General features: G+C 41.6%; 3 protein-coding genes across 3 annotated transcripts in view; 2 read left to right on the top strand and 1 right to left on the bottom strand.

Annotated features, from left to right (window-relative positions):
* Positions 1 to 5,031: 5,031 nt before the first annotated feature.
* Positions 5,032 to 6,741, top strand: LOC133424842 (tripartite motif-containing protein 16-like). The gene has a single exon (XM_061715377.1). It carries the CDS (start codon positions 5,032 to 5,034, stop codon positions 6,739 to 6,741), a length of 1,710 nt encoding a protein of 569 aa, XP_061571361.1.
* A 6,482-nt stretch (positions 6,742 to 13,223) lies between these two features.
* ptprnb (protein tyrosine phosphatase receptor type Nb) overlaps positions 13,224 to 24,313 on the bottom strand; it is a 46,717-nt gene continuing 35,627 nt past the window's right edge. The window contains exons 20-21 of the mRNA XM_061715903.1: positions 13,490 to 13,554; positions 13,224 to 13,375 (exon numbers count right to left, since the gene is read on the bottom strand). Coding sequence (XP_061571887.1) covers positions 13,230 to 13,375; positions 13,490 to 13,554 — 211 coding nt within the window. The 3' untranslated portion in view covers positions 13,224 to 13,229. The remainder of the gene's footprint in view (positions 13,376 to 13,489; positions 13,555 to 24,313) is intronic.
* Positions 19,293 to 21,011, top strand: LOC133425429 (E3 ubiquitin/ISG15 ligase TRIM25-like). The gene is made up of 2 exons (XM_061716283.1): positions 19,293 to 20,382; positions 20,437 to 21,011. The coding sequence occupies exons 1-2, from the start codon at positions 19,293 to 19,295 to the stop codon at positions 21,009 to 21,011; spliced, it is 1,665 nt and encodes a 554-aa protein (XP_061572267.1).

The raw sequence follows: 24,313 nt of genomic DNA, 5'->3' as shown, positions 1-24,313 counted from the left end.
TGCCCATAAACATTCACAAACCCTTACGATCATGATAAAACCACAACTCTTCACGGAACGCAACACAAAGCAAAGAACAGCAATACCCATAATGCATTGCAGCTTAAATCGGAAGAAATGCCCCCAAATAAATTATTTTTTCCAGGCCTCAACTTCTGACAGGACTGTCTCCAGCTCACAGCCAATGTTTTTTATTAAATTTGTTTTACTTGTTTTCGCAAGTTCCTTAAGATGAGCGGTTTTTAATGGATAATTATCTTCATTATCATATTCAAATACATGTACTTGAGGGAGGAGTCAGGGCGGAGTGTTGCGCTCCCGCATGTGCGCTCAAATCCACGTTGATTGTGATGTTCAAAGAAACGTGCGTGGATTCGAGCGTATGCACAGTTTTGAACATTTACATTTTTTTTTTGCGTACGCACGGATTCACGTTGAAATCCTCTCTTATGCCGCGTTCCATTTGTTCTCGGAAGTCGGAATTTCCCAGTTCCCAGTCGGAATTTTCAACTGGAACGCCCCTCGAAGTGGGATTTCCTACTAGGAAAGTGGGAGAAGCTTCACCACCCCTGAGTTACCATTCCAAGATGGCTGCCATTCCCAGTTCCCAGTTCCGATTTCCGAGGTAAATGGAACGAGGCATTAGTACATGAGGCCTCAGGTCCAAGAGTACCTGGCTGCAGGCAAGATGGCCGACAAGGGCGCGGCCATTTTTTCCATCCATACCGGAATTCCAGACCGGAAGTTGGTCTTCTTCGTGTATATTATTATTCGTCGCGCTGAACCAGACCGGAAGTTGGTCTTCTTCGTGTATATTATTCGTCGCGCTGATCCAGACAGGAAGTCTTTTTTTTTTTTTTACTTTATTGAAAATATATTCATATACAAACAAGGCATCATATCTTTTTTCCAACATGTATCAGGGAAAAGGTGCATAAAGAGTACAGAGGAAAAGAAATTAAATTAAATTTAAAAAAAAAAAGGAAAATAACTCATATTCACTATTCACTCATAATTTTTCCCCTCATGGATCCGTTTTATGGAATAACAGAGTGATAATAGTAAATGGAAAATCGTTATTTAAAAGAGATTGGTATGAGGCAGGCATTTTATTTGTGAAGGATATGATGGATTCTGGTGGAGGTCTTCTGGACTACAGGACATGGTTAGGAAAATATAAAATAAATTGTACTCAGAGGGAATATAACAGGATCCTTAAAGCAATTCCTATTCCACTTCTGCATTTAATCCAGAATACTTTGTTATTTTCAAGTGTTGAATCAACACTACCAAGACTGATGATTAATGAATGCAACTTAAATGACAAAAAATGTAACAACAAAGTGATTAGTGCTGCGTGGAAATCAATATTTTTTTACGATTTCAACAGAGGACGTAAATTCCAAGGGCTTGAGAAAGTAACAGTATCTATGTTGGAAAAAGCTCACTCTAAATATATTAAATGGCCTATTTCCCCAAAGATGAAAGAAACTCACTTTAAGATACTGCATAAAGTCTACCCAGTTGCAGAATTTCTTAAAAAAAGATTTAAGTTTGAAGTTGACCTGTGTACTTTCTGTAATGCAGCAGATGAAACTTTAGATCATATGTTTTTCTTATGTCCTGTGTCCAGAAACTTCTGGAAAGAATTGAGAAGTTGGTTATTACTTAAAATAGATGACATACCAGTTCTCATATTTTTTTATATGTAGACAATTTGAAGGCTGTTATGATATATATCTGATATGATAAATATAATTATTCTCATGGGTGAATATCATATTCACTGCTGTAAATGGAGAAATGGTAAACCCTCCTTTGATTGGTTTTTAAATGATTTTAAATTGTTCTTTTTGTCTCTCAAAAAAATTGATTCCAGCAAATTGGCTAAAAAGATTTGTGACGACATATCTTGTTTTTTGCTTTTGTGATTCATGCCTCAGACCTTGCTCCTATTTTGTTATGGTTTTTGTTTTGCCTGATTTTGAAAATATATGCAAATGGTTTTACTAGTATTTTAAAATAACAACCCCTGTTTGTTTTGTTTGTTTTGTTTTGATTCATTTCTACATATATATATATATATATATATATATATATATATATATTGTACATGGCTTATACTTGATGACAACATTCCACGTCATGTTTAAAATGTATTAATGTCCTTACGAGAAAATGTTATGATACTGTGTTATTGTATGTTCAATAAAAAAAAACAAAAAAAAAAAAAAAAAAAAAACGAGGAAAGACAAACCTCCGGATCAGCGCGACGAATAATATACACGAAGAAGACCAACTTCCGGTCTGGAATTCCGGTATGGATGGAAAAAATGGCCGCGCCCTTGTCGGCCATCTTGCCTGCAGCCAGGTCCCTCTCCTCAGGTCTGGATCCAGACCCTAGTGGTCAGTAGAGGAACTACAAGAAACAAAAAAGTCCCAAATGCCTTTGAGGAAACTGTCTTGATTTGATGTCTCAATTGTAGTTGTTGACCTTTATAAATTACACCGTTTGGAAAGTCTTGTCCTTCATACCAAATTTCTGACCCAAGAAGGAAGACGTTCTGCAAGCTTCATATCCACATTTTAGGAGTAAAGTTGCAACTCCTGAAGAAAAATGAGGAGAAGCTTTGTTTTTGTAATTTATTTGTCTTTTTTTTAACTGAACTTTTGAACTTTTTTTAACTGTATTTTTAACTTTGTACACGTACAAAGAAAACCGAATGTATTCAAAGGACTTTTTGAACAAGAATGTTTTTACATTTGCTGCCCCGTCATTACGAGCCTCTTTGTACAATCTACAAGTAGAGATCGGGAACCGCCAACTTCTGCCTCAAAAATAATTTACTCAGGCGTCATTACTTGGCCCATGGGATAACATAAAGCCCTTTCTATTTTTACATTATTGTTATTGCTAACAAGTGATTAGACCAATTAGTGTATATCATTAGATCAATCCAGTTTCATTATAATGAAACCCATCAGTTAAAAAAAAAAACTAAAAAAAAAAACGTTCACATGAAGCACAAGAGAAAACAAATCCAATAACATAGAGAGGCGTTGAAGTGTGTAGAAGCACAATTATTGTTAAATAAAATAATTCATAACCACACTGAATATGTAAACTGCATGTGCTGATTAACTAAATGTGTGTGTTAAAACTTAATGTGAGTGTATTCTGACTTGTCTCTGAAAGGAGAAATTCTCTACCTGGGACGAGATAAGGGGGGTCACCAAGCAATAAAACCTGAGGTCATCCTCCCCCTTTGAAAAGCAATAAAACCAGTCTCACAGAGACAGCAGTCAGAACTCAGCGGGGCAGGCTGACTTCTCCCTCTGCAGAGGCTTCTTAAACTCTATCTCAGTCTTGTGTCCTTTTTAACTTGTCCAGCTCGATCAACAAACCCGGGGTGATCAGGTTCGATTATTCAAAAAGTGGAAGCTCGAATAAACGGATGATGATTGCAAATGTGCAGTGTGAAAAATTACAAAAAATCCTAAACTGTAATACAACAAACCCGCCACTGGGTGGAGACAAAGCGCCGTCGAAGTCCACTGGAGCTCCACAGGTGGTTTTATTATTTGATGCTTAAACACTTCTCATTCACAGGTTTCATATGAATATGTATCATAATAGGTGATATTAAAATGCTGCTTATATTATATATGTTTTAACTTATTCAATTTTATCTGAATTTAATGAAAAATTACAAAAACCTGACAAATAATATTATGCATTCGAAATATAGGGAAATCATTTTAGCAAATGTATCATTTTGTGGAGAATGTCTGTATTTTAAATAGATTTTTCTTCACAATACAGAATGACATCACGCCGACCTGGATGCAGTCTTCAGTGCACTTCTTGAAGACCTGAAGGGTGTACGAAGGTGATGTTAACTCTGCACACCCACGTACTCCGACACTCACCTGAATCTTGGTGCCATTTTTCCCAGTTAAAGTGCAGCTCATCTCCTTCAGCGTCTAGCGCCGTCTGAGCCGACAGGATGCTGGACAGTCGTCATCCTGATCAGAACAGCAGCCGTCTGTGTGCATGTTTCATATCTGTGGGCATCATTAACACTCCTGAATTCACTCAGCATCATTTTCCTTTCTCTATTCCATTTAATTATTACTTTTTATTCAACCATTTACTTTGAAACACAGCTGTATTTACTTCCTAGACAGCTGTATTTACTTCCAGAGGCCTGTGCCGATCCCCCTCCAGCAGCGACACCAGGCCTTGTGCCTCGTCAGCCGCCAGCTAAGCTTCCACCTTTCCAGCAGGAGTGGAGCGTTATGCTTCATCCAAGGCCCCCCCACGAACCAGCATGCCAGAGGTGGAGGCCCCCGGACACTCTGGTGGCATCGTCCTCAGCCCCCCCTCATTCCCGCCCAGCCTCCCGCCTCACCTGACCTCTCTCTGTTCTCCTGGATGCCCCAGAAGACGTGGCTGCTTCCTCTCATCTGTGTCGTCCAGCCTGTGGCAAGCTCAGCTAACAGCAGTAAATTAAAATGCATCTGTTGGACAAACATGTAAATGTGGACGTTCATGAAAATCCCAGAGTTTATGTGGTTTCATCTGTAAACGATACATGAAGTCTCTGTTCATGTGAAATTCATAAGAATTATAAACTATAAAATAATCCATCTGTCTAAAATTAAACCTAAGTTACATTTTTGTGTTTTCATTTGTGACTAAATACAAGTTGAGGTAAAAAGAGGTTTCCTTGTAAACTGGAGTCTGATATAAAAGGGTTAAATCCAGAGTTGGTCATCTTCCTGGAATCTGGTGCTGATGAACCTCCCTCTTCTTCCTGCTGTCAGACCAGCAGATCCAGTCGGACTAGTTTCCTGGTTCCCTCCCCTGCAGATCTGCAGCTTGAAGACAAGTCTGAACAACACGAACTGAACACTGAGAGCTGACAGCCTCCGTTCTCTGCACAGAAGCACAATTTGTAGATCAGCGCTCAGACTAGTTTCAGCTTTGAGGAAGTGAAACTGTCTCAGTCTCAATTATCGAGAGGTGAAATGGCGCAGAAAGGAGATCAGCTGGACCGGGAAACCTTTTCTTGTTCCATCTGTTTGGAGGTTTTAAAGGATCCGGTGGCTATTCCCTGTGGACACAGTTACTGTATGAACTGTATTAAAAACTTCTGGGATGAAGGAGAGAAGAAACTCCCCAGCTGTCCTCAGTGTAGAGAGACTTTCACCACGAGGCCTGCGCTGGTGAAAAACACCATGTTAGCAGCTTTAGTGGAGCAGCTGAAGAAGACCGGACTCCAAGCTGCTCCTGCTGATCACTGCTATGCTGGACCTGAAGATGTGGCCTGTGATTTCTGCTCTGGAAGAAAACTGAAAGCCATCAAGTCCTGTTTGGTCTGTCTGGTCTCTTACTGCGAGAATCACCTTCAACCTCATCATGATTCATCTTCATTCAAGAAACACAAGCTGGTGGATCCCTCCAAGAACCTGCAGGATAACATCTGCCCCCGTCACGATGAGGTGATGAAGATGTTCTGTCGTACTGATCAGAAGTGTATCTGTTATCTCTGCTCTGTGGATGAACATAAAGGTCACGACACAGTCTCGGCTGCAGCAGAAAGGACTGAGAGACAGAGAGCGATCGAGGTGAATCGAAAACAAATCCAGCAGCAGATCCAGGACAGAGAGAAAGATGTGAAGCAGCTTCAGCAGGAGGTGGAGGCCATCAATCAGTCTGCTGATAAAACAGTGGAGGACAGTGAGGAGATCTTCACTGAGCTGATCTCTCTCCTCCAGAAGAGAAGCTCTGATGTGAAGCAGCAGATCAGATCCCAGCAGGAAACTGAAGTGAGGAGAGTCAGAGAGCTGGAGGAGAAGCTGCAGCAGGAGATCACTGACCTGAAGAGGAGAGACGCTGAGATGAAGCAGCTCTCAGACACCGAGGACCACAGTCAGTTTCTCCATAACTACCCCTCACTGCCACCACTCAGTCAGTCCACACACTCCTCCAGCATCAGCATCCGTCCTCTCAGATACTTTCAGGATGTGACAGCAGCTGTGTCAGAGGTCAGAGGTCAACTACAGGACATCCTGAGAGACATGTGGACAAACGTTTCCCTGGCCGTCACTGAGGTGGATGTTTTACTGTCACAACCAGAACCAGAACCAGAACCAATGAGCAGAGCTGGATTCTTGAAGTATTCATGTGAAATCACTCTGGATCCAAACACAGTAAACATGCTGATGTTACTGTCAGAGGAGAACAGAAAGGTGACTTTTATGAAGAAACATCAGTCTTATTCTGGTCATCCAGACAGATTCACTAAGATTTGTCAGGTCCTGAGTAGAGAGAGTCTGACTGGACGTCATTACTGGGAGGTGGAGAAAGCAGGTGGAGTTGGTGTAGCAGTTTCATACAAGAATATCAGCAGATCACAGGGGGGGGAGGAAAGTGGATTTGGAGGAAATGACAAATCTTGGTCACTATGTTGTTACTCAGACAGGTATGAATTTATGTACAACAACATCAGAACCTCCATCTCAGGTCCTCAGAGCTCCAGAATAGGAGTTTTCCTGGATCACAGCGCAGGTGTTCTGTCCTTCTACAGCGTCTTTGGAACCATGACCCTCCTCCACAGAGTCCAGACCACCTTCACTCAGCCACTCCACGCTGGAGTCGGGTTTAGTTTCCCCCTTTTAAGACTTCTTATGTCGTCCCGTCCTAGAGCCTCAGCTGAGTTCTGCAAACCCAAGTAGACGTGTTTCCTCTTCATGTTTTCATCTCAGTTCTTATTGATTTTATTTTCTTCTCAGAAACAAACGTCTCAAACTCTGATGGATGGAGGGACGTTTTTGTTCTATAAGTTGATGTTTTGTTGTTTCTTCTTTTGGAGGTGGAATTCGTTCTTTTGTAGCTTCACCTGGGAAATATTCATGTTGTTATCATCTTCTATGTCAGTATAAAAACATAGAAATAAGCTGTATTGTAATTGTTGTTAACTGTTAGTTTGGATGTGTTTCTAGGTTGTATTTCTCTTTTCTTCTCCTCTTTTTCTTCCACTTCATGGACTCAGACGACCCACCAGACCTTCTTCATCTCTGATGTCATGTCTGCATTCACACTGGTTTCCTCCTTCATTAGCAAACCAAATGTTCTTGTTTTCTAAACCAGTGAAGACGTTTTTAAGGTGAAATAACAGCAAAGCGTATCTGACGGCACCGACTTCTGAGATCTGCACGGTTCTTGTTTAACGCTGCAGAGGTCAAAGTTCATGAAATGGTGACAGATGTTTGTTCTGTCTCTGACTTGTTGATGGTTGTTTGTTGACGTGTGAGAGAGGCTTTGTACATGACAGAAATAAACCACCACGCTTTAAAGAAACTCCAACACATCCCAACGGCTCTTTATTTGCACCACGGAGACGAGAAGAAACTCATTTGAACAAAAACGCTGACTAAAGATTCAAGTATTTCTGAGGTTAATTTTCCAGACACGAGCACAAAATTAATGATTTTCAGAAATGTTACTGACCAACAGCAACACACTCCAGCTTGGGTCCAAACTGATAATAAGGTAATAAACGGATCAGGGGTTCAAACTACCTCAATGCTGAACTTTAAACAAGTGCACGCCACATTTTGCGCGAGGGGACGCATTTGCGCTACCGTGAAGCGGAGGAGAAGGAAGAGACCTGTAATCTGATCGTGCAATGATTGGCAGCACTCGACATCTGACCAATCAGAGGGCTGCGCCTGCAGGCAGGCCCTTGCAGAGCTACAGAAGGTGAGGAGATGTCGACATGTCGTCCAAAACACATCACGACTCAGGAGCGAGCAAGAAAAAGAAAAAGGCAAAACACGAGGAAACTCGGGCTTCACTTGAAGTTGGGAATGTTGTTGAGATAAAACTTTGTGGCACAAACACCTAAGATGCCAGTCATTAGATAGAAATCTGTCTCCAGTCTCTGTCTAGAGTGAAGAATTTTGTTTTTCCAGCGGCCCTGATTAACATTTATTGAATGCCTTGTTAACGCCCTATGCATTCACCTCTGTTGAAAAGGAGTGGTAAAATGACCAGTTATTGGTCGTATATAAGCTAGAAACTTTAGCCAATATATAATATATTGGCTCAAGTTTTATATCAATTTATGTTTAGAAGTTTTTGACTATTTTTAAGGAGATAATGTCGCCATCTGTTGGTGAATTTAATTTACAACACTCAGCTTTTGAGGAGGCGTTACAGAAAAATACTGATTGAAATGAGCGTGTAGCTGATGCATTTGTTGACAGAGGGAACTAAACTTGAATCTAAAGTTTGACATATCAGTCAGGAGATCATGAACCTTCTTTTTTGTTGTCTTTTCTCCATGAAAATAATTTGCAGGAACTGTATCCAAATCTCTGGATTGCCCTCTGGATTGCAATAACTCTCCCTGTTACAGTTGCCTCTGCCGAGCGAAGCTTTTCAAAACTCAAGCTCATCAAGACATAGCTCCGCTCATCAATGGCACAAGAACGCTTGTGCCATTGTGGCTTGTTGTTTATCATAAGCATCAACTCAGAAATGACACAGCAGTTGTCATACGATGAGCTCATTGATGACTTTGCATCCAGAAAATGCAGACGTGTGCATCTGTAAAAGGCACATGTGCCTACTGTTTTTTTCTTTTTTGTTTTTTTCGTCAAGAACATGTTCTTTATTACTGATTACTGACATGATTATTGATTAGTAAGAATCCACATTGATATCTACATTGTTATCCACGTTGTTATCCTGTTTTATCTTTTATTACTTATTTTTTATCTCTGGCTTCACTGTTAACGAGCCGCGATGTTGTTGTTATTGTCGTTGTCTGTATTGTCTGTTTTTGAAAATAAAAAATGTTGATTACAAAAAAGAGGCACACGTTCATGTTTATTTCTGCTTTCAGACCTGCTAGACCTGCTTTCAGTTTTTTGTGGGGGATTGAGGTGGATGTTACTTTCTTTTGATGAGTAATTGATGGCTATTTGTGACTCAGATTTGTTTATTTCAATTAGAAGTTCCAAATAAAATTTCCCTTAAGGCCCAGTTTGGTCAGGGGTCCTGGGTGGTGGTTGGACTTGTGTGGTCCTGAAAGACCGGAGTGGAGCGCTGCCCCGGAGGACGACATGAGCTTCATTAGTCCCGACTCACCAGACTCTCCTCCGGGTGAGTGTTTTGGTCCTGGTTCACCAGCTTCCCCCGTCTCATGAGAGAGATCCACGATGAGACGTCCACCTCTACGTCCTGCTGCTTCCTCTCCGGACCGCTGGAGTCTTCCTCCAGGTCTGGATCTGTGGATGTCCTGGTTCCTCCTGGTCCGGGCTGCAGCTCCTCTGCAGGTTACACAAAACCCCGTACTCCTCCACCTCACCAGCATTTTATTGTGGGGTCTGCAATTACAAAAAGGGACTAAAAGATATGATGTAGATCTGCAGGGGAAACATCTTTCCACCTTGACTTGTCTGGGACACCTTTGTCTTTTTTCATGTCTGTGTCTCCTCATGTCTGAGTTAACGGGCCCATCAAAGCCGGTTAAATCCTGGCTTTTGCTACAGGTGTGAATGTCATCCGTCCTGCTGGCTTCTCCCCTCAGCCATCAGTCTAATTCCTGCATGAGCAACACGTCAGCACTGGACCCCAGTTACCGGTGGCTCTTAGATCAGCGTCAGATTAAAGGAACAAACTTCAATCCTCCTAAAGTCTGACTGAAGCATCAAACCTGCTGCAGACCTGCAGGTTTAAGTTGTAACTTTCACTTCGGGTTGATGAAGGCAGAAATTCAGACTTTTGTGTTATTCATGAAGCGAGCCGATGTGGAAACCGGACGACACAGTCGTTGCAACACGTAAACACACGTTTATTAGCAGGTGGACATTCAGTGATATTTCAAACCAGCTGACGCCTTGAAATCACAAATCAGCCATGAATTAAATTCAGCTTCCCCTGACTTTAGAAGCAACAACTTCAAACATCAGCCACAAGAAGAAGGAAATCTTTTTCTTTACACAGAATTACAGCAATGAGAAGAGACTTGGATACAGTTCAGGAGTATTTTCTTCCAAGTCCCAAGACTTAATTTCTTTCCGAGGGTCCCTGAACACATCACATCTGAGCTACACCAGTTCTTCTGACCCTTATTCTCATTTTTTACACCGTTTGGTATCAAGTCTTCAGCCGACTGGTCCTGGAAAGGAGAACAAAGGTCAGTACGTCCAAGAACCCTCAACAGCAGGCGATGAAGCTTTTTTCCTGATGGAAAACACAACAGACGGGATTCCTAACAAACTGAACCCACCACAAGCTTCTACTGTATAATTAATGCAGATCCTCATTTTTTTCTATAGAAATGGCATAAACGTTGTGGCCCAGATCAAGGGTCAACCATCACTAAGAGCTGGACACCCCTGGTGACATCACTCAGGCTTTTCAGGTACTTTTGAAGTGCAACGTTGGTGGAAACTGAGATCACCAAAATCTCAGATCTGAAAGCATCCAGGACGAGCTGAGCTCTGAACCGGAGAGAACACGCCCACTTCAGCTCATTTACCACAAATATAAATATCTAACCCAGAGCAGAGCAGCACTGGACCCGTGAGCCGAGAGACCAGGCCTCCCAGCGGAGCCGTGCATGCTGGGATATCAGCACCAAAGGTCAGCATGAAGAGAGTCAGGTCGTTTCCGAATTTGCATACTGTACTACAAGTATACACTGATTTGGCCAAAATGTAGTAAGTAGTATGCTGTATGTGAACAGAAGGAAATCTGCAGTGTGCGAAAAATACCCGGATGTTTTACTGATTTGGAAAAAAATCTGCAGCATGCATCAGACCAGCCTATCTCGCCTACTATATCCCAGAATGCAATGCGGCCTCGGCCGGGCAGCGCTTTGTTCTTTTTTTTCTCAAAGCTTTATTGAGAAAACACGGCGACCGGACAGTGATGTGACGGCAGAAAAGACCAGTTACACCGTGGAGAGGGAGAAGGAGGAACATAAATGTAAGTAACTTTAATATATAACTTTTTTAATTCAATTTAGTATAAGGACAACGATTAAAAATTGTGACAAAGCTACGTTGCCCATTTGTAATGAATGTAGAACTTGGCATATTTGTCCTAATAACGTTAATACAAAGCGATAACGTAACGTTAAGTATGTTAAGTTTTTGTTAGTTATCTTAGCGTGCTTGCTAGGTAAATTAAAGTGATTTAAGTGTTATGACAACGTTATATATCGGTAGTTCGTGGTATTTTCATGAAATAACTACTTTTCATTGCTGTGTTTTGACAGAGAATTTGTCCGGGAGCTGAAATAAATAAGAGATGCAGAGAGAGCGACTCGACAGAGAGCAGAAGAACTTTGTTGATAATAAAATAAAATGAAATTCAATAGACTGATATGTTCATTTTAATACATTTATTAAAATCCCTTTCCATCCCTTATGTCATTTCATCAATGAATGTGGTTTTACTGATATTTCAACATTTAAGTGTTGAGACACTTTGAAATATTTTCAACCACTTTGAAATACCTTCCACCACTTTGATATGAGATATTTTCTAACACTTTGCTGGATTTTAAGACAGAATGGCCGGTTTTCAGTGCAGCCCCTCCAGAGCTTCCAGCGTGCCTCCAGCCACATGTGTCCGCTCCCCAGGCCTCGTCCTCGGCTCCGGGGGTCCCGGTGTCACCCCATCACCCCAGTGAGACAAGATTCATCTTCTCATTACAAGCTATAAAATCCTGTTCCACATGCAGATTTTACCACTTATCTTAAGTGAAAATCTACCTAGAACAGGTGAAAATTGTTGTTTTTTCCAGTGATGAGTCTTGTTTTAAGTGTAATGAGATTTTTTTTACTAAAATGAGATATTGTAACTGGAAATAAGAAAAATATTCTTGTTAAGATTTTTAGTTTTTGCAGTAATCTATTTTACTTATCCTGTGAAGGACAGAGTCATATTGATAAGTTCATAAAACTGCTTTTTATTGTTGTGTTTTGATGTACTTGATGTAAGCCCAGTGGATATTTAAAGCTTACAGAAGGCTGCATTTAACTGCTGCTATGTCATTCCTGCAGTATTTCTGCAGGTGTTTTGGTCACTGCTATTATTTGTAATATATTATATTATTTGTAATCAGCACAAAATATCTTTCCCCATATGATCAAATCCACCATACCCCCAGATTTTTCTCTACAACTCGAGTACTGGATATATATATATATATATATATATATATATATATATATATATATATATATATATATATATATATATATATATATATATATATATATATATATATATATGTATGTATATGTATATGTATATATATATATATATATATATATATATAATTATCTAAAAAACAACCAGCAGAACAGATCTAACCTGAGAAATGAGGCCCAGAACTGGTTTTCTAGGTTTCACATCAGAGATTTCACTTGTTTCTCTTGGACGTTACCCGGATACCTGTCTGGTGACAGCTGAAAGGGCCTTTGTTACGAAGCGCTGTTGCATCACCACTTTGGTTAGGGTTAATTTGCAATTCAAACGTTGAAGACTGCTGGAGGGGGGGGGACTGAACACGGGGGACGAGGGCAGGACAAACCTGGCAGCTTTTCCACCTGGGACCAACACAACACGTACATCTAAACATGAATAAAAAATGATGAGGAGTCTATCTATCTATCTACAGCAGGGGTCACCAATCCTGGTCCTCGAGGGCCGGTGTCCCTGCATGTTTTAGATGTTTCCCTGCTTCATTGCACCATGATACAAGTGACTGTGTCATCAACAGAATTGTGCAGCCCTGGATGACAAGCTGATGACGATGATTAATTAGAATCAGGTGTGTTAAAGCAGTGAAACATATAAAACCTGCAGGACACCGGCCCTCGAGGACCAGGGTTGGTGACCCCTGATCTACAGTATCTATCTACAGTACCTACCTACCTACCTACCTACCTACCTACCTACCTACCTACCTACCTACCTACCTACCTACCTACCTACCTACCTACCTACCTACCTACCTCCCTCGTTCATTTAGTAGGCAGTATACAGTGCATACTTTGCAGTATGTAGCATATAGTGCGGTAGTGTCCGAATTCGGAAACGGCATCAGCCAAACTAAAACAGCCAGGAGGGACTGACAAGGTGGGCGTGTTCCAGTCAGCTGCCAGATCTGTTTGTCCCGCCCATTTACAACCTGGTGCAGCTAAAAAAACCAGTCAGAATCAGTGTGGATGACATCACAGGAGGGCGTGTCCAGCTCGGGTCCAAACCCACCTTGGTGCAGCACCATCCCGGGTCTCTGGTCTCGGACGTGCTCCAGGGTCGCAGCGATGTCGATCTCTTTCACACCTGCAGGAAGATCAGGTTTGGATCAAGAGATACTTCTCACCAGGTTTAAAACACGTTTTCTTTGATTACGTTCATGAAATTCCAAGTAACAAACAAACCCACGGCATCACTCACCTTTAGCCATGCGATTCAGAACCATGTCAATCAGGATGTAAGTCCCGGTCCGGCCTGTGCCGTCGCTATGGAAACACAGGACAAAGCTGAGACGTGGACTGGGACGAGATGATGAATCAAATCTGGAGAAAAACTCAGATGGAATCCGAAGCTGATGTGGTCTGAGATGAGGAGGAGACGTGGTCTGGCCTGACACCAAGTGGCTGACTGTGGTACTACACCAGAGTCCATATCCATAGTTTTTGAAATGAACTTAAACTGATTTCTTCTTTTGTACTAAAAAGAAAACAGTTACTCTGTTCAAAAGAACAAAAATCTTAAATTATGACCAATTTAAGTGAATCAAAGGACCTGTTCCATAATAACACACCATCCTGAGATTAACAGGAACATTTACCTCCTAAAACTGAACATTTCTGTAAGAAAACACATTTCTGGAAGATCTCCATCTTCAGGTGTGGAGAGTTGAGGAGAAGCATCATCTCTGATGTTTCAGTTTTACCTGCAGTGAACGATGATGGGGCTCGATCCACCTCTGTAGCACTTATTCACCTTCCTGACCGGAAAACACACACATATGAAAACATGACCCTCCAATGAGAAAATCGTTCCTGCTGCTGCGTTCTTGAATTAGTGGACCACAGAATTATGCAAATTATGTGGAAAGCTCATAAGAAAAGTTTGCCAATCAATATAGAGAAAAAATATGAAAAAAGAGAAAATAAGTATAACTTAAAAGAAACAGAGATCTTTAAAAAAATCTAAATTCAGGACAAAATTAATGGAATGTTGTGTTTCTGTAAAAGATATCAGTTTATGGAACAATCTGGATACAGAAGCCAAAGAATGCAGATCAAACATTACATTTAAAAGAATAAGAAAAGCCAGTTTGATGAAGAAATATCATGATAATTGTTAAGTGTTTTTTTTCTCTCTCTCTTTTTAGCACCATTGTCATATTTTCTTTCTTTGAATCTAAAAAGTATACGGCTATCTGTGTTTGACGACAGCTATTTTGTGATATTTTATAACCTTGTTGAAGTTTTTTTTTTTTTTTTTTTTTTTAAATTACGTTTATTGGAAAATGTTTTTTTTATTGCGTAATTTGTCATTTTTTAATTTTTTAATTTTTTTTATTATTACATTAATTGAAATTTGATTTCTTAGGAAAAAGTGACAGATAAAATAAGCTTAGTCTTCCTTCTGTTCCCTTTCATTCAAGGAAAGAGATTTGTTGTAATTATATTGAACTGTTTTGTTTTTCTTTTAATGAATGAAATAAAGAATAAAATGAAAAAAAGGAAAATGAAGATTCCTGAAGAACTGCTGAAAATAAAGAAATGGATAAAGTGATGAAAATATCTGAGTTCCTGTGAGTTGACTTAGTGAACCAGAGCTCAGAGTTTCTGTGGTGACGTCCACTCGCCCATGAGGAGCTGAAAGCTGAGCCTGCGTGGAGGGAACCGATACTGGAAAGTTCTCCAGTAACAACTGGATCTCCGGATGTTTGATAGCAGGAGGGACAAAGCTGGACTATGTCCAACAGTAAACTCTCAGATCAACAATGCAGAGTAAGTTGTTATGGAGAGAACGTCCAGGGGATGGATGTGATGTATGTTGACACTCCTGCCACTAGGTGGCGTCATCTCAACTCTGGACAAATGAAAAAGTGCCATCTTTCTAGACCTGCCTGGTAGAAATCACTCATTTGTTGCATCCAGGGAGGATTCAGTGGTTTGTTTGACGTCCACCACCTTTGATAAACGTGGCAGCCTTTTATGTGATATTTGAGGAGACTAGAATCTTGTGAGCGTCCTGAGTTAGATGTGTGTATCGGTACGACTCACCGTGTACAAGTACAAGTTCAATTTACTGGATAAACATGTTGGACTGGTGCTGATTCTCTGTTAACAGCAGCTTCGTGTTACTTTAGAGCAGATTTTACACTGATTTAACATTTTATACTGTTGTTTCTCTTTCAGGGAGGGGGTGGGTCTGTCATTCACATTTGTATTTACATGATTTCTATAAATGAAAATGTAGAAATATAATATTTTTAAAAAGTAAAACAGATGAGTGGGTTGGAACCTGAATGCGGGATAATAAATGTTGTGGCTATTTGTCGGCAGCAACAACATCCAGAGGTCACTGAGGAACCAGGTAAACTCTTCTGAGCAGATCAGACTGAGGTGTTTCCTGGCTTTTCTGAAACCTCTTCCAGAACAAGCAGCACGATGCTGAAATGTTGGCTCTGATCGTGTCCTGAGGCGACACCGAAGCTGGTAGAACCGCACACCTTCCCCGGTGAACACCAACCTCAGACCTCCAATCAGTTAAAGGGGACCTATTATGAAAAACATGTTTTTTCTTGTTTTAACATATATAAAGTGGTCTCCCCTCACCCTGCCAACACAGAGAAGATGAAATCCCATGAATTTCTGCAAGGTCTGTACCCCCGCCCTGCAGAATCTTCCAGTGTCATGTGACTTTCTACGGCCCGTCTTGAATCTGCGCCTATGGTGACGTCACCATAGGCGCTCATTTCCATAGGTCGGCCTCCGCTGCTGAAACCACGCCCACAACCAGCTCTCTCCGCCGGCTGGAGCTTCAGCCATTGTTTAGAAGCGGTGACTGTTTCCACCGCGAGGTAGAGTTAAAATGAGGTTTTGCATCGACATTTTCCCGTCATAAAAGGATCAGTTCCAACAGCACAGACCCGGCAACTGCACACGAGTCAGCAGTGAGTGATGTAAATTTTTTATGTTATTTATATTTGTATGATCTTGGGCTACTGTTGGAACTATTGTAAATAAGTAATAAGTTATAAGTTATCATGCTTGCTATTAACAGAACGTATGATGATTTGCTTACGCCTGTGACGCACTGATAAAACAATGCTGTGTTTAAGTAATTATAAGTGCTGCACAAGAAGTTTCCGGATATCAGCATAAAGCAGATATCTGCGGAGAAGAGGAAACTTCTTGTTGCTAAACAAATGAGAACAAGAACGAATCAATGCCTGACTCAATACCTGAATCCGCTGACTGCGACCACTCCCTTTCCCCCTCCCTTTAGGGGCGCAGTTAGCTCTGTAAACTAGGGTACACCCAGAGTGAATAAAAGCAAGGAAGCAGCAGAGACAAATCAGAGTATGTTGGAGATCTTACAAATCTCGACTGCTCTCCTTGCAAGTAAATTCTAATGGTGTTTGTGTCTTTCTTTTTCTCCAGAGAGTTTGATGATACAAATGTTATGTGCCTAAACCTAACAGTTACGTATTTAGCTTAGCTCCGGAGCACCGGGGCCGCATACGGAGCTGCCGGAGCTGCTCACGGACCGGACCGGTGAGGAGCCCCGGGCCCGGAGCTCCGAGCCCGGGGGCTCCGGGGGAGCTCCGGGTTCGGGGCTCCGGGCGCCGGCGGCTCTATTAGTACCATAATACATTTTTCTTCTCCTTATGGTTTTAGATCTTCCAAGCACCTGCAGCTGTTCAACGACACCTTCAGAAGACGCACGGTCCTTCCTTGAGCCAGCAATAGTGCATAAATGTTATTTATATATTCTAACAATAAAGTTGCCAAATGTGAAAATTCAGTGTTGTGATTTCTTTACAGTTAACATGATTCATTTGTCTTGTTACATAAATGAAATGAGGAATTGGAGTAAAGAACTGTGGTGTAACTGTTTAGAATTAAATTGAATCTTCCTGTGTGAAGACGAGGTGACTAAAGGCTGATTTATGGTTCCGCGTTACACCAACGCAGAGCCTACGGCGTAGGGTACGTGTCGATTTAACGCAGAACCGTGGACACGCTTTGTGTACGCAGCAGCCGCTCTTCTCCCCGGAGCGACGCTTTGTCTCCTCCCCTGCTACACGTCATTCAAGCAGCCAATCAGCACAGAGCCTCATTATCATAGCCCCCCCCTCACCTCAGAATGAAGCACAGAAAAAGGCTTTAGAAGCGGTAAAACTAGAGACAGGGCCCACAGGCTGAATTTCTGATTTATGTAGAAAAAAACAAGCTTTAGCTTGTTTTTAAGACATTCAAGGCCTTTTTAAAATATACATTAAATGCCATAATATGTCCCCTTTAAGTGATGTAGCTGTGCACAAATGACCCACCACCTTTCAAAATAAAAGCACACAGCTGCAACTCAAATAGACTGAAACAATAAGACTGACTGAACTAATTATGCAAAACCAACACAATAAAAACACATGAATAAAACAGACATCATCTTCTGCAGTTGCAGATGTGAAACAAGTAAAACCAGCGTCAATCTAAAGACGGGAAGAAGAACGTAGCCGTGATTTCCATTTCTGTAATATCGCCAACATCAGAAGAATAAACTGGAAAATAAACTCTGAAAACATCTGTTAGGATTTTATGAAATAGTTTAAAGGTTTGAAGGGTTTTTCTATAAGATTCTGCACCAGTAGTTGCTCTCAGGGCAGGATCCCCTCCTGGTTTTATGAGTAGACTGTTTAGCTGAGTTCTCTTCTTTAGTCGAAGACAACACACAGAAACAGATGTTTTAAAACTGATAGGTCCCATCCTGCTTTTCTCAAAGTGTTAGTTATCTTAGATCTTTGCCGAGTTAAAATCTCAAGTAAGAAAAAATCAACAGAAATATATGGCTCAGATAAGGTTTAACGTCTGCGTCTATAACGTACAAAATACCTACTTTTTCAGTATAAATATGGATCAATGACCACCGTGTGCATTTCTTTCCTACCTCTTTGGTTTGAAATAAATTCAATAAATTCAGAGGAAAAACAGCAGCAGCCTCCACCAACGGTGCAGCAGCTACTTTTCACACTTGTTGTCTTAATTAATGTAAATTCTTAATCTTGTGTTTTAACCTAGCACACATTGTTTTGTTTAGTGACCTTTATTATTAATAATGTTAATATTAGAATGACATCGTTATGGAGCAGACATGATTTCATTCATGTTTTAGCATACACCTTTAAATGGGGGCGTATCCCACACCTGTGCAGGTGAACAGGTGACAGACGAGCTTTATGATCAGTGTGATCAGACGCACAGTGGTACTCACATGAGCCTCAATCGGCATAATCGCCAACTGGTAAGCGCCTTTTATTTTGCTTGTTTACTTGTTATTATTTGCTTGTGTTGTCCGCTTTGATGTTTCGTGCGCGGCTTTGCTTTGCTTTTATATTACTTAGAATACATTTGATATGTTACTTTGCTGTTATTTTTCTCTGTTATTCTTTTGATAGTTAGATATACATATGATATTTTGGATATCAAAGTATTTGTTTTGATAATACACAACATATATTATGGATTGATGAAATAATTATTTATGATAAAGGTTAAATAAAATAAAAACAAGATTTAATCTGTAAACGCTACATGAAGTCTCTGTTCATGTGAAATTTATAAGAATTATAAACTATAAAATAATCCATCTGTCTAAAATGAAACCTAAGTTACATTTTTGTGTTTTTATTTGTGACTAAATACAAGTTGAGGTAAAAAGAGGTTTCCTTGTAAACTCGAGTCTGATATAAAAGGGTTAAATCCAGAGTTGGTCCTCTTCCTAGAATCTGGTGCTGATGAACCTCCCTCTTCTTCCTGCAGTCAGACCAGCAGATCCAGTCGGACCAGTTTCCTGGTTCCCTCCCCTGCAGATCTTCAGCTTGAAGACGGGTCTGAACAACACGAGCTGACAGCCTCCGTTCTCTGCACAGACGCGTGATTTGTAGATCAGCGCTCAGACTAGTTTCAGCTTTGAGGAAGTGAAACTGTCTCAGTCTCTGTTACCGAGAGGTGAAATGGCGCAGAAAGGAGATCAGCTGGACCAGGAAACCCTTTCTTGTTCCATCTGTTTGGAGGTTTTAAAGGATCCAGTGGCCATTCCCTGTGGACACAGTTACTGTATGAACTGTATTAAATCCTACTGGGATGAAGGAGAGAAGAAACTCCCCAGCTGTCCTCAGTGTAGAGAGACTTTCACCCCGAGGCCTGCGCTGGTGAAAAACACCATGTTAGCAGCTTTAGTGGAGCAGCTGAAGAAGACCGGACTCCAAGCTGCTCCTGCTGATCACTGCTATGCTGGACCTGAAGATGTGGCCTGTGATTTCTGCTCTGGAATAAAACTGAAAGCCACCAAGTCCTGTTTGGTCTGTCTGGTCTCTTACTGTGAGAAACACCTTCAACCTCATTATGATGTTGCTCCATTAAAGAAACACAAGCTGGTGGATCCCTCCGAGAACCTGCAGGACAACATCTGCCACCGTCACGGTGAGGTGATGAAGATGTTCTGTCGTACTGATCAGAAGTGTATCTGTTATCTCTGCTCTGTGGATGAACATAAAGGCCACGACACAGTCTCAGCTGCAGCAGAAAGGACCGAGAGGCAGAGAGAGATGGAGGTGAGTCGACAACAAATCCAGCAGGAGATCCAGGGCAGAGAGAAAGATGTGAAGCTGCTTCAGCAGGAGGTGGAGGCCATCAATCAGTCTGCTGATAAAACAGTGGAGGACAGTGAGGAGATCTTCACTGAGCTGATCTCTCACCTCCAGAAAAGAAGCTCTGATGTGAAGCAGCAGATCAGATCCCAGCAGGAAACTGAAGTGAGGAGAGTCAGAGAGCTGGAGGAGAAGCTGCAGCAGGAGATCACTGACCTGAAGAGGAGAGACGCTGAGATGAAACAGCTCTCAGACACCGAGGACCACAACCAGTTCCTCCACAACTGCTCCTCACTGTCACCACTCAGTCAGTCCACACACTCCTCCGGCATCAGCATCCGTCCTCTCAGATACTTTCAGGATGTGACAGCAACTGTGTCAGAGGTCAGAGGTCTACTACAGGACATCCTGAGAGACACGTTGACAAACGTCTCACTGGCCATTACTGAGGTGGATGTTTTACTGCCACAACCAGAACCAGAACCAGAACCAGAACTAGAACTAGAACTAGAACCAAAGAACAGAGCTGGATTCTTGAAGTATTCATGTGAAATCACTCTGGATCCAAACACAGTACACAGACAGCTGTTACTGTCAGAGGAGAACAGAAAGGTGACTTTGATGGACCAACATCAGTCTTATTCTAGTCATCCAGACAGATTCACTGATGTTCTGCAGGTCCTGAGTAGAGAGAGTCTGACTGGACGTCATTACTGGGAGGTGGAGAAGAAAGAAGGTGGAGTTAATGTAGCAGTTTCATACAAGAATATCAGCAGATCAGGGTGGTTTTGGGGGGAAAGTGGATTTGGAAGAAATGATAAATCTTGGTCACTATATTGTTACTCAGCCAGTTATGAATTTTATCACAACAGCATCGGAACCGCCATCTCAGGTCCTCAGAGCTCCAGAATAGGAGTTTACCTGGATCACAGAGCAGGTGTTCTGTCCTTCTACAGCGTCTCTGAAACCATGACCCTCCTCCACAGAGTCCAGACCACCTTCACTCAGCCACTCCACGCTGGAGTTAGGATTTATGGTACTGGAGACTCAGCTGAGCTCTGTAAACCCAGTATAAAAACATAGGGCCAAATCCACAAAAGGATTGCGCGGCTTTTGCGGCCGCTAAACCGGTGCAAATGAGACAAAAAGAGAGCGTCTAATTCACAAAGCACCCGCAAAGGGCGAATTGCTCCACAAACGGTGCTGCCAAGCAAATAGTGGCAGTCTGCGCCGGTGCCATTTGCATGCATGCAAATTAGGTAATATTCATACATTCGGCACAAAATTGCCCCCTTTCTATGCAAATAAGCCTCATTGCAAAAAGCGCCTAATTCACAAAGGCCAGCGCTATTTGCCACACGCAAAAATAGTGGAGCAAATACCGTGTTTCAGAAGCGTGTATTAAACTGCGCGCAAACTCCTCACTCCCCATCTCTCTGTTTCTCTCTCTCTCTTCAATATCATTCAAGCCTGTGTGATACTGAATGATATTAAAGGTGAAATCTACAGTCAGACATGACTGTAAACAGTCAGATCAAGTGGGGTTGTGGACTTCTCTCGGATTTAAAAATAAAAATAACAGGACGGAGCTCAGGATTCATCCATACAGTAGGGGCTGCTTTATTACAAACAATTCCACCATATAAACATAATCTAGAATGTGTGTGTTTAACAGCTGACCTGTAGGTGTGTGTAGCAAAACACAGAACATGAATTACCTTCAGATCCTTATCTGGGACCTCATCTATAAAGCTTGCTTGCGCACAAAAAGGGCCTGAAAGATGCGGCGACGCGCACTGTACGGTGCGCGTCGCCGCGTAACCTTAGCCGTATGCTCTGCGTCGATTTAACGCGGAACCATAAATCAGCCTTGAACAGCACTGAGGGAGGAGGGAGGAGGGGGAGCGGGGCTCCCCTCCCCTCTTCGCACAGTGTCTTGAGGATTTACAGGCTGAGCCTACCGTTAGTTCTTAAACTGTAAAAAAAAAAAAAACGGGGGAAGAGAGACAAAAGCATGAGTTTGAAAAGTGGGGGGGCATGTCCCCCCTGTTCCCAGTAGAAATTGCGCCCTTGCGCCTCACGGCGTTTTATTTTCACTCGCTTTATTTTTTATTTCTGCAGGTTTCATTATGGACCAATCTGTGTGCTGAAATATGGAGAACACTGGAAACAGCTCCGCTCGACTCAGACAAGTGCAAATTGCACTCAGCTCCAAAACTTTATGGGCGTGTTTGCGCTGGTATATCATTAGAGCAAAATCTTTTGTGAATAGGACCTTAAAGCGGGGCAAATTGCGGGCGCAGATGCGGCGCACTTCACAGCGCTATTTGCGGGCGCAATCTGTTCTTTGTGGATTTGGCCCATAGAAATGAGCTGTGTTGTAATTGTTAACTGTTAGTTTGGATGTGTTTCTAGGTTGTATTTCTCTTTTCTTCTCCTCTTTTTCTTCCACTTCAGGGACTCAGACGACCCACCAGACCTTCTTCATCTCTGATGTCATGTCTGCATTCACACTGGTTTCCTCCTTCATTAGCAAACCAAATGTTCTTGTTTTCTAAACCAGTGAAGACGTTTTTAAGGTGAAATAACAGCAAAGCGTATCTGACGGCACCGACTTCTGAGATCTGCCCGGTTCTTGTTTAACGCTGCAGAGGTCAAAGTTCGTGAAATGGTGACAGATGTTTGTTCTGTCTCTGACTTGTTGATGGTTGTTTGTTGACGTGTGAGAGAAGCTTTGTACATGACAGAAATAAACCACAACGCTTTAAAGAAACTCCAACACATCCCAACGGCTCTTTATTTGCACCACAGAGACGAGAAGAAACTCATTTGAACAAAAACGCTGACTAAAGATTCAAGTATTTCTGAGGTTAATTTTCCAGACACAAGCACAAAGATATTGATTTTCAGAAATGTTACTGACCAACAGCAACGCACTCCAGCTTGGGTCCAAACTGATAATGAGGTCATAAACGGATCAAACTACCTCAATGCTGAACTTTAAACATGCGCACGCCACATTTTGCGCGAGGGGACGCATTTGCGCGACCGTGAAGCAGAGGAGAAGACAGAGACCTGTAATCTGATCGTGCAATGATTGACAGCACTCGACATCTGACCAATCAGAGGGCTGTGCCTGCAGGCAGGCCCTTGCAGAGCTACAGAAGGGGAGGAGATGTCGACATGTCGTCCAAAACACATCACGACTCAGGAGCGAGCAAGAAAAAGAAAAAGGCAAAACACGAGGAAACTCAGGCTTGAAGGTGGGAACGTTGTTGAAATAAAACAAACACCTAAGATGCCACTCATTGGATTGGAATCTGTCTCCAGTTTCTGTCTAGAGTGAAGAATGTTGTTTTTCCAGCGGCCCTAATTAACATTTATTGAATGCCTTGTTAACGCCCTATGCATTCACCTCTGTTGAAAAGGAGTGGTAAAATGACCAGTTAGTGGTCGTATATAAGCTAAAAACCTTAGCCAATATTTAATAAATTGGCTAAAGTTTTATATCAATTTAAGTTATCAAGTTAAGAAGTTTTCGACTATTTTTAAGGAGATAATGTCGTCATCTGTTGGTGAATTTAATTCACAACACTCAGCTTTTGAGGAGACGTTACAGAAAAATACTGATTGAAATGAGCGTGTAGCTGATGCATTTGTTGACAGAGGGAACTAAACTTGAATGTAAAGTTTGACATATCAGTCAGGAGATCATGAACCTTCTTTTTTGTTGTCTTTTCTCCATGAAAATAATTTGCAGGAACTGTATCCAAATCTCTGGATTACCCTCTGCACTGCAATAACTCTCCCTGTTACAGTTGCCTCTGCTGAGCGAAGCTTTTCAAAACTCAAGCTCATCAAGACATAGCTCCGCTCATCAATGGCACGAGAACGCTTAAGTGGCTTGTTTATCATAAGCATCAACTCAGAAATGGCACAGCAGTTGTCATACGATGAGCTCATTGATGAATTTGCATCCAGAAAATGCAGATGTGTGCATCTGTAAAAGGCACATGTGCCTACTGTAATAAAGAACATGTCCTTTATTACTGATTACTGACATGATTATTGATTTGTAAGAATCCACGTTGTTATCCTGTTTTATCTTCTACTTCTTATTTTTGTCTCTGGCCTCACTGTTAATGGGCTGCGATGTTGTTGTTATTGTCATTGTCTGTATTTGAAAATAAAAAATGTTGATTACCGAAAAAAAAAGGCACACGTTCATGTTTAGTTCTGCTTTCAGACCTGATAGACCTGCTTTCAGATTTTTATGGGGGATTGAGGTGGAAGTTACTTTCTTTTAATGAGTAATTGATGGCTATTTGTGACTCAGATTTGTTTATTTCAATTTGAAGTTCCAAATAAAATTTTGCTTAGGGCCC

Source organism: Cololabis saira, chromosome 24 (assembly GCF_033807715.1).
Source record: "Cololabis saira isolate AMF1-May2022 chromosome 24, fColSai1.1, whole genome shotgun sequence".
NCBI classification, from domain to species: domain Eukaryota; kingdom Metazoa; phylum Chordata; class Actinopteri; order Beloniformes; family Belonidae; genus Cololabis; species Cololabis saira.
This window is presented reverse-complemented; position numbering and strand designations above follow the sequence as displayed.